Source organism: Corythoichthys intestinalis, chromosome 2 (assembly GCF_030265065.1).
Source record: "Corythoichthys intestinalis isolate RoL2023-P3 chromosome 2, ASM3026506v1, whole genome shotgun sequence".
In the NCBI taxonomy this organism is placed as follows: Eukaryota; Metazoa; Chordata; class Actinopteri; order Syngnathiformes; family Syngnathidae; genus Corythoichthys; species Corythoichthys intestinalis.
In genome coordinates, this window is record NC_080396.1 from 31,258,507 (window position 1) to 31,274,290 (window position 15,784).

Genomic DNA, 15,784 nt, shown 5'->3' on the forward strand with positions numbered 1-15,784 from the left:
TACTTCCACTTTACTTCCTGCTCTCTGCTCGCGACTTCCATTTTCACGTCATTTAAATCGACAGCAATGGCGCTGGAGTGGCATCACGCACTAAAAACACTATTTTGAAATACCGCATCCTTCTGCCATCTCGACATGGGAAAACAACAAAGAAATGGCCAAGGGTGACCACAAGTAAAATATTATCGTATTTTATTGACTTTATGGCAGTGGATGGAAACGAAACATGGGAATTATGTCAATGCTCCATACCACAAAGCATGGGTGCTGGTAACAAAGGAGGGAGATGTCGAAACTGCGGGCTGTACATGTATCGCGGGTCCCGGGTGTTCGTGTAGTCATGCTGCCGCTGTATTGTAGAAGGTATGTTCTCTAAAAATATGAAACCTAAAATCTGGTGCGTGAAACGACTTATTGCCTTTGCTATTGATTACGATGATGATTGTAAATATGAAGTTTAATAATTTTTTTTAGGGCTGTCAAAATTATCGCGTTAACGGGCGGTAATTAATTTTTAAAATTAATCACGTTAAAATATTTGACGCATTTAACGAACATGCCCCGTTCAAACAGATTAAAATGACAGCACAGTGTCATGTCCACTTGTTACTTGTGTTTTTGGGTGTTTTGTCACCCTCTGCTGGCGCTTAGGTGTGACTGATTTTGTGGGTTTCAGCACCTTAAGCATTGTGTAATTATTAGGGCTGTCAAAATTATCGCCTTAACGGGCGGTAATTAATTTTTTAAATTAATCGCGTTAAAATATTTGACGCAATTAATGCACATGCCACGCTCAGATCAAAATGACAACACAGTGAAATGTGTACTTGTGTTTTTCGGAGTTTTGTCGCCCTCTGCTAGCGCTTGGGTGCAACTGGTTTTATAGGCTTCAGCACCCATGAGCATTATGTAAGTAATTATTGGCATCAACAATGGCGAGCTACTAGTTTATTTTTTGATTGAAAATTTTACAAATTTTATTAAAACGAAAACATTAAGAGGGGTTTCAATATAAAATTTCTATAACTTGTACTAACATTTATCTTTTAAGAACTACAAGTCTTTCTATCCATGGATCGCTTTAACAGAATGTTAATAATGTTAATGTTATCTTGATTTATTATTATAATAAACAAATACAGAACTTATGTACAGTACGTTGAATGTATATATCTGTCTTGTGTCTTATCTTTCCATTCCAACAATAATTTACAGAAAAATATGGCATATTTTATAGATGGTTTGAATTGCGATTAATTACAATTAATTAATTTTTTAAGCTGTGATTAACTCGATTAAAAATTTTAATCGTTTGACAGCCCTAATTTTTTTACTACAACTACTGCTGCTGTAGCTGCTACTACAACAACAACACAACCAAAGTTCTGGGAAAGGATGTTCTTCGGTAGATTTCTTATCAACGAAGTGATAAGAACAAACATATAATGTTTTAGGTGGAGCCTTCAAGTTTAGAAAAGCCATCCTCATTCTTGAAATATCGTCTGCTGCTTTCGGATGTAAGGCGTATATGGCAGGGTACATCCACAGTGGTGCTTTTTAGCTGGTCGGTGATAAAAACATTCCACTTCAAACCATATATTTAGGCGCTTCCAGGAGTTCGCACAGCACAGAAAGTCCCGGACCCTCGTTTACGCTGTGCTAAATCCATTTTTGGAGAATCAGTGAGTTCCTTTGATTTGATTTTGACTTCGTCAACACACTGCTAACTTCAACCGCAACTCGTGATGTTTTGTCTAAACCGGAAGTTCGGAGCAGAAATTTTCCAAGATGTTTCGCTCAGGAAACTTGTCTATACAGCAGCAAAAAGAACCATGATGTCATTAATCCATGACATTTTTTTTTACTTTACGATGCATCCAATAAGTTACCCTTGAGAGTGTTACCTTGATTGACATGGTCTTATGGCCTGGAATGACTGCAAAACTCAATTTGGTACATCAATGCAAGTTTAAAAGTTAAGTTCCTGTGGTCGAAATGCGCCTTTAGGATTTTTAGGCCCGACAAGCAGGCAAGGACCGACACATTCATAACAGACTAGGCAAAGGGATGGATGTACGGCATGACCTAGCTTGATTTTGGGAGGGAGGGAGGGAGGGAGGTTAGTAATGTCTGAACTGGCGAATAATGTAACCCAGTGATGTTACCGCGAACACTGAGATCGAGATTTTCCTGGCCATTGAGACCTGAGAGACAGGAAATAAATGGTTGATGGAAATGGAGAAAGATTAAAACACAACAAATAGAATGGAAGAAGAAGCAGGCTTACCCTCGCATTCTCCGCCTGTACCACATGATGGCGCCGACTATCAGCAATGCTAGTATGAGCAGTAGTAGCACAGGGACAACGACAGAAGCGGTGCCTGGCCGAGAGCAAACTTGTTGAGCAAATAGAGTCAAAGTACACGTTTTATCTAAGAAGTGTGTGACTCACTTCCAGTGGACGTGGAGGAATCCATTGATGAAGCTATTTCACACCTGTAACCTCTCCATGCTGCAGGACACCTGGAAGTGGAGAGGAAAATGGCTACAGTCTCTATATTTGGAGTCATGTGTTATCTTAACACTTATTAATTTCAAAATTTGGACATGGTGAAAAGAAATATGCGTCTGGAGAAAGTGACTCGTCTTACTTGCACTGGGGCAGTAGTGTTCGAGTGTCAACTGTACATTGTCCATTGGCACAATAGTCTAAGCAGGTATAGCAGCTGGGTTGGGTCTGACCATTGGGACAGCTACATACACATACAAACAGATATCAAATAATATCAAGTCTTCTATTTTGGACACAAAAAATACAGACAAGCTGGGCGAAGTGATTTTTACATGTTTAACTCCTCTCCTGCGAGATCGTGTTTACCTGCAGGAGACCTCTCCCGAGGAAGACGTCAAGCAGCGGCCCGTGCCACAGAAGACACATTTATCCACTTCGCACTGGTGTCCGACGTAATGAATGGAGCATTGGCACACTTTGGTGCCGTTTGAGGTTTGCAAGCACGTTCCTCCATTCTCACAGAAGCCTTCACATTTAACTGTAGAAAAGCACAGCAGTGTGGGAGTTCATACTGGAATACCTACGCAGTCAGAATGTGAGTATGTCCACTTACTGTACTGGCATTGATCTCCGTGATACTCTGTCGGACAGCTACAGGTAGGCTGATTACCCAAGTTGACCGAGCAGTTGCCTCCGTTCTGGCAATAGTTCTGACAAGTATGAAGGTTGCAATTGGGGCCCGTGAAACCTTTCGGGCATCTGCATGTCGGAGCACCTGTCAAAAACAAACTGCTTCACAACAACTTCCATAGAATGGAAGCAATTGTACTTGCTTTGTCTACAACCAGACGATCTTAACTCATTGGCTGCCCTTGCAGGCAAATGATCGCTGGCAGGCCTTCCAGTTCGTCTTAACTTAAGCGGATTTTATGGGCGGTTGCAGGCACCCCCAGGTGTCCGAAAAGTGTCATTGCATGTAATTAGAGCTGAAACGAATACTCGAGGAACTCGAGTAACTCAAGTTTAAAAACTGATCCGAGTAATTTTATTCACCTCGAGGAATCGTTTAATTTTGCCAGCTCTAAGCATCATACTTTTAATGTGGGACAACGTGCTGATGTCACGTGCGTAGAGGAAGACGCAATAAAAAAAAATAAAAAACCTTTCTGCAGCCGACAGCCGCTCCAAACTACGCCGACGTTGCGAAAAACTAGCCCGCATGATGTTACGGTGGTAGCAGGTAGCATCTGATGCGTCTCATAGATATCACATGTATGTTGAACTAAATGCGAAATGAGAGTCAGCTGTGTTAGTAAACAGCTGCCATCTTAAAACAGTACAATTCTCAGCGCTAATAAATAAGATTAAGTTACTGTCACTCACTCACGTAATGTTAGCCCTGCGGAGGGCTAGGTTTCTATTAAGACCACTGTCGATGCGTGGCTAACGTGTCTCACAGGTTTTATTTAATCTGAGAAAACATAGCGCTGTAGAGTGATGAGGGTGTAAAATGAAAATATGTTGAAGCTAACTGTCAATTTTAGCTCGGTAGTCATTGCTGGATAAAACACCAAGTAGCACTGGTCCCTAATGTGCTCCAATACAGCAGGTATCATACTGGAACGTTGACAAAGAGTCACCCGCTTCATTAGGTTGCAATTATTTCTTTTTTGCGAACTTGTGGAACGACAACAACATTAGGAAGGCACTTCTCTCGCTCTCCCGCACCTCCTTCACCCCCGCACGTCACGCGGTGCATTCAGGAACGCATGCAAATGTCACCGCCATGTTATAACCTGATATGTTACAATACATTTATTTTGAACACTGCAAAAAACTCAAAATCCTATCAGGACTTACAGTTTAGACTAACTTAAAACTTAACTAGAATTTAAAAATGGCTTGACACAAATGGAAATTCAATTGAAACACAACTTTTAAGTGATGTGTGTTATCAAGAGTAATGCATTTTTAGGTAAGAAATATACATATATACATATATACATACATATATACACATATATACATATATACACATATATACATATATACACATACGTATATGTATATATGTATATGTGTATATATATATATATATATATATATATATATATATATATATATATATATATATATATATATATATATATATATATTATATATATACTGTATATCTTTATAAGATCTAAAAGTTTTTGGAGTGAAAGCAGTGAATTGGTCTTTTTTTTTATTCTAGTCACATCTGAGAGGCAATTGTTGGCTGTTTTCAACAATGTACACCAAAAATAAAGACATTGATTGACTGAAAATGGTTCGATATTAGATGAAATGTCTTGTTTTCTCATGTATATTTTTAATTGCTCTTTACCTAAAAAATGTATCCGATTACTCGATTAATTGATAGGATTTTCAGTTGATTACTCGATTACTAAAATATTCGATAGCTGCAGCCCTACATGTAATTGACTTTCCTATATATATATATATAAAAGTCGAAAAGCAATAAAACTGCAACAAAAACGAATGAAATCAAAAATATATATTTTTATAATGGGTCAAAATTATTTCTCGAGCACCGTAGATGGTCATTTGCTTTGCATATAATTTTTTTTTTAATTTTGGAAAAAAAAACTTTTTTTTAAAATGGTTTTTCTATGAACGAAAATATTTTTTTGATTGAAGCAACTTTTTGGGGGGATTGAATGATTTAGACACAAATGTCCTAATCATAATATGGCACAAACACAAAAAAGGATTGCTTCAATCATAGAAAACTTTTTCAATGAAAAATTAAGTGTTCAAATGCAAATCTACCGTCATATGGCTCCACCCAGGGGATACAATTTTTGACTGGGGTAACTACATTGGCATGACACCGGCAGGCATACCATATTCAATGGATGACAATCTTCGCGAAAAGTATTGCCTGAGCAGCCTGATTTAGAATTCCCCTCAACAATGATGGGAAACAAAAAAAACACTTATTGTCAATTTATGATTATAAATATTCTTGTAAGTTAATTTTATTGCTGACACTACATTTCGGGGTCATCACCATGATGTGCCCCCCCCGCCCCAAAAGCCAAACTCCGCCTATGCGCTTTACCTGTGTGAGATGCGGTGCAGGTGCCACCGTTCTTGCAGTAATCCCTGCACTGGTTGATCTCGCATCTCTCTCCGGTGTAGCTGGGCTGACAGCGACACTTGGCTACCTGTCGAGCGTTGAGGAAGCAGCTTCCTCCGTTCAAACACTGGATCTCACAGGGACCTGACGGTGGTGCTGTGAAGAGGAAAAGGTAGGCAGTTAGTTGAGGTTTATTATCCATTTCTTCTTATGGATATTCATAAAAGCAAGCGTGCATGTAGGAATGTAGACTTACAGAACGGCGACTGGGTAGGGCCTGACCTCTCCACACACGTGCCATTGTCAGCAATGTAGTTGTTGGGGCAGGTGCACACTGGTCCGCTGGGGCTGAGCAGACACAGCCATTCACACTTCTTCCTGTCACATGGGTTCGTCACTAAGAAAGAAGTGTGAATACAAACAGAGAATTTTCCATAATTGACATGGACATCATAAAGTACAGGATGAAGTATGATTGTTGTTGCCTCAAAGGTTATAAGGCGGCAACCCGTCACAGTAGTTTTCTGAATATGTATGCGACTCACCTTCTGGCTGCTTGTACCGGTGGTACAAGACGATGTCAGTAGCATGGTTGATGCCTGTAGTAAGCGTCTCCATGGTGCCTTTTCCAAACTTGTTGACCCGGAAAACAAAATTATTGACTAACGTCACTCCATATATGTAGTCCTCAAAGATATCAATGCTAAACGGATGGGACAGGTCTGGAAATGAAGAAAAGGGGAAAAAATTAATGTTGCCAAACTTTTATTGACTCCTAGAGTCCTCCTTCTATTTTCATTTCATGAGTGCCTTTCTATTAAGAAAGGCATTCATGACTCTCATATTAATGAGAGTACCCAACTGTTTTTGATGCCAGAGACAGCAATGACTGGATCTGAGCCATCCAGGCGAACACTTCCAATCACCGACAGCTTTGCGTCCGCCCAGTAAAGACGTTCGTTGAAGTAGTCTACTGCCAAACCTAGGGAGTGAAAATATGTTATACTACTTGTACAGTATACAGTACATTGCTTATTTGGAGCTGGGAATGATCAACTCTTTCAAAACCCACACAATATTGCATTCTGGCATATACTCCTTTAAAGTGAGCAAACTTTACCGACTACTATTGTGTTGTCGTTTTACTCCATCATAATAGAGTTGAAATTAATCTCTCAATCTCTATCTTCAACTATTGCTGATCTCAAAACTAGATCAATGCAATGCCACTATCAACATGGACCTGTTAATCATTGTAATGTTTTACAAACTCAAATTTTACAGACAAGCTTCCAAAAAACTTCCACAACAGTGAATAGGTGAATGCTAAAGATCCAACCTGTTGGCCACTGGATGTTGTCATGGACAAGAGTCTGTCTTAGGGTTCCATCCATGGCAGCAGTCTCAATTTTTGGATGGTTACCCCAGTCTGCCCAGTACATGGTGCTGTACACGCAAAAATACAACATTCAAATGAAGAACTCGAGTCAAACAAAAAAAGATTGTCCATGTTGTACCCTCTCTGTGGATCCACTACAATGGCATAAGGTTCGTCTATCATGCCAGAGATGAGGGTCTTGCAATGCTGGCCTGACATCTGAGCCACCTCAATGACATCTCGACCAGAGTCTGTCCAGTACAGGTTACCGGCCACCCAGTCCACAGCTAAACCTCGAGGCATTTTCAGCTCTTTGATCTGCATAACAAAAAAATAATAAAAAGATTTGAAGTACCGGTAGTTTGCCAGCTTCTACGAAGTCAAACCTCCATATTAATGAAAAGTCTTACCTGCAGGTTTGTGACCCTACCCGCACTTTGCCGTCTGTTGCGGTGGGAGTTCAATGACAAAGTGGACTGTCCGGGGAGTTCATAGGAGGAAATGCGGCCTGTGTGCCAGTTGGTCCAGAAGATGCGGTTGGTCTTCACGTGCAGGTCCATGGCGTCGATCCGAACGCTGGCATCCCCTTGGAATGTTTGTTCATAGCGCCAGTTGGGCATGCCGGGATCTAGACTACGGATTTCGTTGTCATCGGCTATAAAAAGAACCTGTTGACTGCTGTTCATGTCTGAAAGAGAAAGGAGGGATTTAGACATGCATGGTCTGGGATTTACACATCCCTTGCTAAAATGAACAGTTAAAACATAAACATACCACAAATTATGCAAAAACTGCTTAACATTTCATTTTACAACAAAAGCCTTAAAAATAAACACATTAAAGATAATTGGAATGTTGGAAGAATAAAAAATTAATGGATATAAAGTTTGTCTCGTAAATTGTTATTACAGTGATCCCTCGCTACTTCACGCTTCAAACTTCGTGCCAGCCATGGATTTTTTTCAATTAAAAAAAAAACAAAAACTCAGTATTTTATAGCGCTGTCCTGATCCGATCACATAGTCTCTCGCTCCTGCCGCTTTTCTTGGTGAGGTAGTGCACTGGAGTTCTTATTAAAGTCAACGATGATTGACAGACGTTAAGGTTTGATCTGACCAGAGACGCTAAAAAGCCGAAACCTCAGAGCTTCGCATGTGTCAATCATCGTTTAACTTGTTAAACAGTTGCTGTGGCAACTCACTGTGTGTAAATGAGCAGCTTGAGCGGATATGAGTGGACTCCCTCAGTGAAGCATTTAATAAAAAAAGCATTTTTCTACTTTATTCTTGTTTAAAAATAATTCTGTGGCACAGTAACATGTTTAAAACTTATAATTATTACGTTCCAATTGCTTAAACACCATTTTTATAAAATTATATATATATATATATATTTACCATTTATTTAATATATATATATATATTTTTTTTTTATTTATTTATTTATTTATTTTTAATAGATGGTTTTCAAGCACTTCGAATGTAATAATTATGATTCAAAACAATTAAAAAAAAAATATATATATATATATATATATACATATATATGTAAAAAAAAATTAAGAGAAAACATCTTATTTGCATCTCTTTCCAATGCTATATCTGAATAAATGCACTGAACTCACCAATTTAAAAAAAAATAAAAAATAAAAAAATGTAGGGGGCGATGCTTCACGGTTTTTCACTTATTGCAGCGGGTTCTGGTCCACATCAACCGCAAAAAAACGAGGGATCACTGTACATCAACCTACTTCCTTGAAACCATTCCAGTGTAGATATTGCTTTGTTGTCATCTAGTGGCATTTTAGTACGTTTTAGAAAGAGCACACATTTTTCAATAGGTTGAATTGGCGATGAGGTGTGGGATCCCTGTTTGCTGAGGTACTGCACTGGTATGATGTCATGCTATTTTACCTAGCAGACCCAGCTATTGCCATTCCGTGTTTACACTTGAAAGGAAAATTCAGCCAGCAAAATTGGAATGAAAGGTCACGTTAAAGCAAATATAAGTTTATGCCCACTATCAGCTTTGCAGGTGTCATTGATCTTCGTGAAGTACTTGTAGCAGCTGCATTTGTAGGAGCCCTTGGTGTTGTTACAGATGTGGGAACACACCCCAAACTGAAGACACTCGTTGCGGTCTGAAAAATAGCCAAGAAACCAACTCATTAACCAAAGGTAGGTTCTGAAAATATTTGGATTTGTAGCTTTTCTGAATGTTTACCTCCACATGTTCGATATCCTATTTTGTGGAAGCCTGGTTTACAGGAGCAGAAGGCGTCCGTGCCATTGGTGACACAATGGGCCTCGTCCCCGTCACCACACTGGGTCCGGTTACTCCTGCAGTCGTTTAGCTTAGTTTCTGTGAACACGTGCATGGACTTGTCAGCAGAGATGTTGAAACTTTACTCATTCAAATTTGTGTTGTTTAGGGCTGTCCCAAACGACTAATTTTCTCCCGATTAGTCAGCCGACAATTTTTACGATTAGTCGACTAATCTAATCTAATTTTTTTTTTTACTACTTTAATAATGAAATTTTTGTTGAAGCTTATTAATTCACAAAAAACATTTAACACCTAAATTCTTTATTAACGTATAAATAAATAACATAATAAATAATAATAATAAATCACAAACAATAAGGTCAAATGACGCTGGCATTAACTAGTGCAAAAAATGTAAACGGAAACGCTGAGACTTCACTTCTTTAACAGGAGTCAAAACAATTCTTACTCTTTTTGTAGTATGTCATTGTCTATATTGTTCTAAATGTTAAAATGAATTGCAATGTCCCAGACAACCATTTTCAGAATACTTTGTGTGAGTTCAGATGTTTTTTCTGGTTTGCATTCCACATTTTTGGGGGAGGGGAAAAACTGTTCAACTTTTGTTTGTTTTAACCTGAAAATAGATAAAGTAGAGGGCACACTGAAATATTATCACAACTATTTTGAATGAGAGGCACACATATTCACAGTAACAAAAATTAAATATAATTAATTTTATAGTATACTACTATATGTATATACACAATGATACTTTATAATATAAAGTAACTAACATTAGTGCAGTCATGGATTACAGTAAGCAGGCCAGTGCTGTTTAAATATATATTTTTATTATATTATGTATATACAGGATGTATGTATATATTTTCCCCAAGTGTGAGCTTCCATGATCCTAATAAATTTGAGTGAACCGACGATTCACTTGGCTCGTTGTCGTTGGTTAGGCCAATTTCCTCCTCAGGAAGGCGGCGGTGTGCATAAAAACACCGAGAGGCGTCGGATGGCTCTTTATAGATACTGTTATTGACCAAAACAAAAACGTAGGGGCTGCAGCCACTGAACTCCGCTCTACCCGCGCACTTTTCCAACTCACCGATTTCACTCCCTCTCTCTCGCTCGCCCACTTTCTTCCTCTTTGCTCAATCTGACAATGCCGGTCACATTGACATAAGAGCGGCCCCCTTGGGGGTGTTTGTAACAACCGCATGCATCGCAAGCGCCCACCATTCTAAACTTTATCCGCATGTAATTTTTTTTTAACCAGTCATTACCCGTCGACGGTATATTTTGCCCGTTGACGCATTTACGTCATCGATGACGTCGACAACGTCGACTAGTCGGGACAGCTCTAGTGTTGTTAATATCATTTTTAAATGTGATGCATCAAATTTACAAGGCAATTCATCTGTTGACACAGGAGCAAAATTAACCTGTTTTGCAGTTGATTTCATCTGAGCCATAGTCCTCGCAGTCATTAAAGACGTTGCATCTCAAAGTGGAACTGATGCATTTCCCATTGGTACACAAGAACTCGTCTTTTTCACACGCAGGTACAGTTGGATGAACCTCTGTTGGACACACACAAATAACTTTGCAATTTCCTACAAACTATTTGTAGAATGGAAGCAGCTTGGTTGTTCAATAGTAGTTAATGAGCCACTGACCGCAGTTTAGTTCATCTGATTTGTCGCCGCAGTGATTGATGCCGTCACATCTCTTTGACATCTGAAGACATACGCGGTCATTTTGGCAACGGAATGCTCTAGTAGGAGGACACTGGAACTTCCCTACGCATCACACAAGTGTGACAAAAGGGGAGACGAGTTGAAGTAAAAGATAAAAGCGAAAGTGAAAACTTGATGAGGTGTTATTCAGCATTCTGAATGTTTTAACAATTTTTTCCAATATGCATTCCAATTTTAATATACAGCATCCGTTCAAGTGGGAAATCAAAGAGTATAAATAATCATTCTTAAAGTACTTCTCTTTGTTAGTTCCATGATCCAACTTCTATCACACTACAATAATAATAACAAAAACAACAATAATACAAAATTATGTCAATCTATGCTTCTGTGGCTGCTGGATAATTATTGCTTTTAATTGAATGAATTAAGATTGAAAATATTAAAAAATAATAATAAAACACTTAAAGAACGATAGCATTTCCCTGTTTTTTATTTTTCCTTAACTAGAGAATGACATTGGTAATCAGATGCTTGCACTCACTGCAATCTCCCGGATTCTCATCAGAGTTATCCCCACAGTCATCTTCTCCATCACACTTCCAGGCGAGAGGTTTGCATAGAGTGTTGTTACACTGGAATTCATCCAAGGGACAGTGGCGGCCAGCTGAAAGAACACAAAGTGACTTGCAATTAGGTTCCGTCAAACATGACACAACTCAGTCTGACAGAATTTTGAACAAGGAAAAAGCCAAAAAAAAAAAATAATAATAATTTTGCACCCACTAGCATTTTGACAGTTCTCCTCATCACTGCCATCCATGCAGTCTGGGTCTGCGTCACATCTCCAGCGAATAGGAATACAGTGTCCATTCATACACTGGAACTGGTCATTATCACACTTGATATCACAGCCATCCTGGAGAAATATTAAACAACCCAACAAGCGTCAGACTTTATCCATGTTGTTGAAGAGTGAACACAAGGAGAGTTTTCGATACCTCATCAGATCCATCAGCACAGTCGTGGTCTCCGTCACACTTCCACCGTCCCGCGATGCAGCGGCCATTCGTGCATGCAAATTCGCTTTCGGAGCATTGTCGAGGCACTGTGCAAAAGGATAATGCAAGAAAACTATTTCTGGTTCTCATTTCTCAACAGAACATGACAGCGGGAAGTCACGAACTCAGCTCAATTAGATCCAACAAATAATCTGGATTTTAAAAAATGCAATAATGACAATGGTGAGATTAGAAACTATAGAACAATATGGGATTTGGGGCTGGTCCCGATATGGAGGGCCTAAAAAAATACGCTGATATCCTGTATATTAGCCATTAACAGATTTGGCAGTAGAAATGTGAATTAGGAACACTGATACAAACAGGATATACTGTGTACAGTATACAGTTGTTTTAAACATATAGTACTGTGTATTTATGTATCTATATATATATATATATATATATATATATGTATGTATAAAATAGTATTTTTTTTAAGAATATATGTCACATCTCAGTATGAATCGCACCAGCCAAAATATGCACAGTGAAGAGGAAAAAACCGCATTGGAGTATACATCGCATTTTTGGATGGAATTTTATCGCCCAGTTACAAACATCATACGTTATCGTGGTAACAATATAATACAGCAGGCTAAGTAGCTGTCACACAACATATTAACCGTTCAGATAACTACAGGCTAAACAACACAACAACTTGTAAATCCAAAATACTGTATAGTACTCTGAGTTGGTTTCAGTATCAGCGACTGATATGGCTATTTTGGGAGTATAGGACAGTATGGAATTGTCGCTAGATTGGATGCAATCCAGTATTCATGTATGTTTTCAGCACCGTCGCACTTTTCAGCTGTTTACTATATAGAAAACTCATTCCAAATCACTATCAAACCCATTAAAGGAAGGTCTTCATCTTCAATATTATTTCTGAATTTTTAACTCTAACTCTGCCAACTCTGAAAGTGAAGTAGTGGGTGAGTCTTGAACACTATTCTTGTGGCTATTAGTGTCGAAATAAAAAACCCACATACATAAGTCACAGTCGCAGGCCCAGCCGAACTATCAAAAAAGTCGGATTTATAGCCTGGTAAATACGGTACTGTACTTGAACACAGATTCTTATACTAACCAAGATATGACTCAAGACAAAGAAGCAGAAAAGCGCTAAATTAAAATAATGTAAATAATATAAACTGAAAGTGTATGATTGCCTTAGATTCGATTAGTTTAGATTAAATAGGTGGACGTGAAATAATTTTTCATTTCACAAAGGCGCAACATATGTGCAGAGGTGAGTAGAGTAGCCAAAAATTGTACTCAAGTAAGAGTAGTGTTACTTCAAAATAATATTACTCAAGTAAAAGTAGTCATCCAAAAATGTACTCAAGTACAAGTAAAAAAAGTATTTGGTGAAAAGAATACTCAAGTAATGAGTAACATTGTAACTGCTTAAAATTTAGATTTTTTTTTCTTTGCACAGTTATCTATATGAACTTTTGTTACATTCATATTGTACATTAACCCATTACACAACCACACATTAAGCCAAAGAAATACAACAACAACAAAAAAAAAAAATCATTGAATTCCGGCGAGAGAAAAAAAAATTGAGAAATGAAGCATTATTTGTCCAAAGAGCATGAGTGCCCTCTAGTGGAGAAAATCGTTTCTAGTTTGAAGAGTGAATAGTTCCTTCATAGTTACTATTATGAAATTAAAAGGATCACATCACCGGTTTTCCATGGTCAATCGGTGCAAAATAAAGACAGAGAGAGGTTAAAGTCCGCGCCGTGTCCAATATTTCAATTTTTACGGTGCTTTAAAGACACCATGTGATTGAACAGGCTAGCGTGATCACAGAACGACAAGCTTACGTCTAATTGGTATAATGGAGTCATGTGATTATTGTTGCGACGTCTCATTGGTGAAATTGGTAGAGCTACTCTTGGCATCGCTGGAAAAAAAATCTAATGCAATAAAAAGGAAAAATGTAACGACTCTTGTGTAGCCCTAAGTATCAGAGGAGGAGTAGCATTTTATCCACTCAAGTCTACTCAAGTAAAAAGTATGGCTCAGTAAAACTACTCTTAGAAGTACATTTTTCTCAAAAAGTTACTCAAGTAAAGGTAACTGAGTACATGTAACGCGTTACTACCCACCTCTGAATACGTGATGTTAACTAATTGGGCTGACTGCTATAGATGTCCAATCCATTTCAACTAGGAGGGCCGACAGTGAACATTCACTGTGATTGTTCACTGTCAACCTTCCCAGTTCAGATGAATTGGATGTCTATTGCCATCAATAGCAGCCGATGTGTTAAAAAGCTGTAGTATGCAAACACATGCCAGGTAACTGAAGGAAAATACTGAAATGTCACATGAATGCGGAAGACACTCACCTCTAGTTCATGCCAACAGGATAGTATGAAATGAAACAGACATCAGATGAGGTGAAATGCATTTGCAATGACAGTGACAGGATGTTTTTGACACATAGGTGTCGTTAGTGCAAAGGGAGTTGAGGGTTAGTGACAGCGAATAGAGGAACAAGAAGACGTGACACCAACCACACTTGTCTTCATCAGAGTTGTCGCCACAGTCGTTGTCGTAGTCACACTGCCAGCGGCCTGGCACGCAGCGGTTGTTTTTGCATCGGAACTGGTACGGCTCACATGTCCTTTCAGCTGCGTACGTTTAGCACACCGCAATTGATGACATTCAATAAAAGTGGACTGACATATGTCAAAGTATGCACACTCAGGTCCGATTAATTTGTGATTATGAACGAGTTTTAGTAGAGGTGAACATACTCACCACACTCCTCCTTGGGTTCATCGGAAGCATCGCCGCAGTCGTCTTCACCGTCGCACTTCCAGCGAGCCGGGATGCACCGTCCAGAGTCTTTACAACGGAATTCGTCCACACCGCACGTCATCTGAGCTAGAGTTGGGAATATTTTTAGGGTGCTTTTACTAATGAGTTAAAATGCACAGAAGGAGATCCTCACAATTTAGCAAAATGACATGGAGATATGGGACATTCCAGAATTTGAGGACATTTTCGCTTCAAAATCTTTGAAAAATAAGCCTTAATTTTTCTGATTTTCTACTCCATATTCATAAACAATAGGCAGAGGTGGGTGGTAACGCGTTACATGTACTCAGTTACATTTACTTGAGTAATTTTTTGAGAAAAATATACTTCTAAGAGTAGTTTTACTAAGCCATACTTTTTACTTTTACTTGAGTAGAATTGTGATGAAAAGGCACTACTCTTTCTCCACTACTTTGGGCTACACAAGAGTCGTTAAATTTTTCCTCTTTGTTTTACTTTTTTTTTTTTTTTTTTGCCAGCGATGCCAAGAGTAGCTCTACCGTTTCATCAATGAGACGTCGCAACAATAACCACATGACTCCATTACACCAATCTGACACAAGCTTGCCAAACTATGATCACGCCAGCCTGTTCAATCACGCGGTGTCTTTAAAGCACCGTAAAAAAATGAAGTATTTCATATAGAGCGCTGCCCTCAACATAATTCGAAAGCACGGATTTAAACCTCTCTCCTAGTTTTTATTTAGCACCGATTGACCAGGGAAAACCAGAGATTGTATGATCCTTTTAATTTCATAATAGTAACTATAAAGGAACTAGTCACTATTCAAACTTTTCCCCACTAGAGGGCACTCATGCTGTTTGGATGAATAATGCTTCATTTCTTTTTTCCCTCTCTCCGGAATTCAATGATATTTTTTGTATTTCTTTTACT

The 15,784-nt window shown here is 38.6% G+C and overlaps 1 protein-coding gene across 2 annotated transcripts in view; it reads right to left on the reverse strand.

The window, feature by feature from the left end:
- Nucleotides 1-15,784, reverse strand: part of lrp1ab (low density lipoprotein receptor-related protein 1Ab) — a 141,215-nt gene that overhangs the window by 2,269 nt on the left and 123,162 nt on the right. Inside the window, exons 67-88 of one of the 2 annotated variants that reach the window (XM_057829833.1) lie at nt 14,830-14,955; nt 14,583-14,699; nt 11,990-12,096; nt 11,775-11,907; nt 11,533-11,655; nt 10,968-11,090; nt 10,734-10,871; nt 9,238-9,375; nt 9,035-9,154; nt 7,425-7,702; nt 7,154-7,332; nt 6,976-7,082; nt 6,499-6,618; nt 6,182-6,358; nt 5,893-6,033; nt 5,619-5,792; nt 3,126-3,287; nt 2,879-3,050; nt 2,652-2,753; nt 2,453-2,523; nt 2,288-2,381; nt 2,166-2,204 (exon numbers count right to left, since the gene is read on the reverse strand). In XM_057829833.1, the coding sequence (XP_057685816.1) occupies nt 2,166-2,204; nt 2,288-2,381; nt 2,453-2,523; nt 2,652-2,753; nt 2,879-3,050; nt 3,126-3,287; nt 5,619-5,792; nt 5,893-6,033; nt 6,182-6,358; nt 6,499-6,618; nt 6,976-7,082; nt 7,154-7,332; nt 7,425-7,702; nt 9,035-9,154; nt 9,238-9,375; nt 10,734-10,871; nt 10,968-11,090; nt 11,533-11,655; nt 11,775-11,907; nt 11,990-12,096; nt 14,583-14,699; nt 14,830-14,955 (2,941 nt within the window). The remainder of the gene's footprint in view (nt 1-2,165; nt 2,205-2,287; nt 2,382-2,452; nt 2,524-2,651; nt 2,754-2,878; nt 3,051-3,125; nt 3,288-5,618; nt 5,793-5,892; nt 6,034-6,181; nt 6,359-6,498; nt 6,619-6,975; nt 7,083-7,153; nt 7,333-7,424; nt 7,703-9,034; nt 9,155-9,237; nt 9,376-10,733; nt 10,872-10,967; nt 11,091-11,532; nt 11,656-11,774; nt 11,908-11,989; nt 12,097-14,582; nt 14,700-14,829; nt 14,956-15,784) is intronic. The other variant, XM_057829834.1, reaches the window with a different exon arrangement.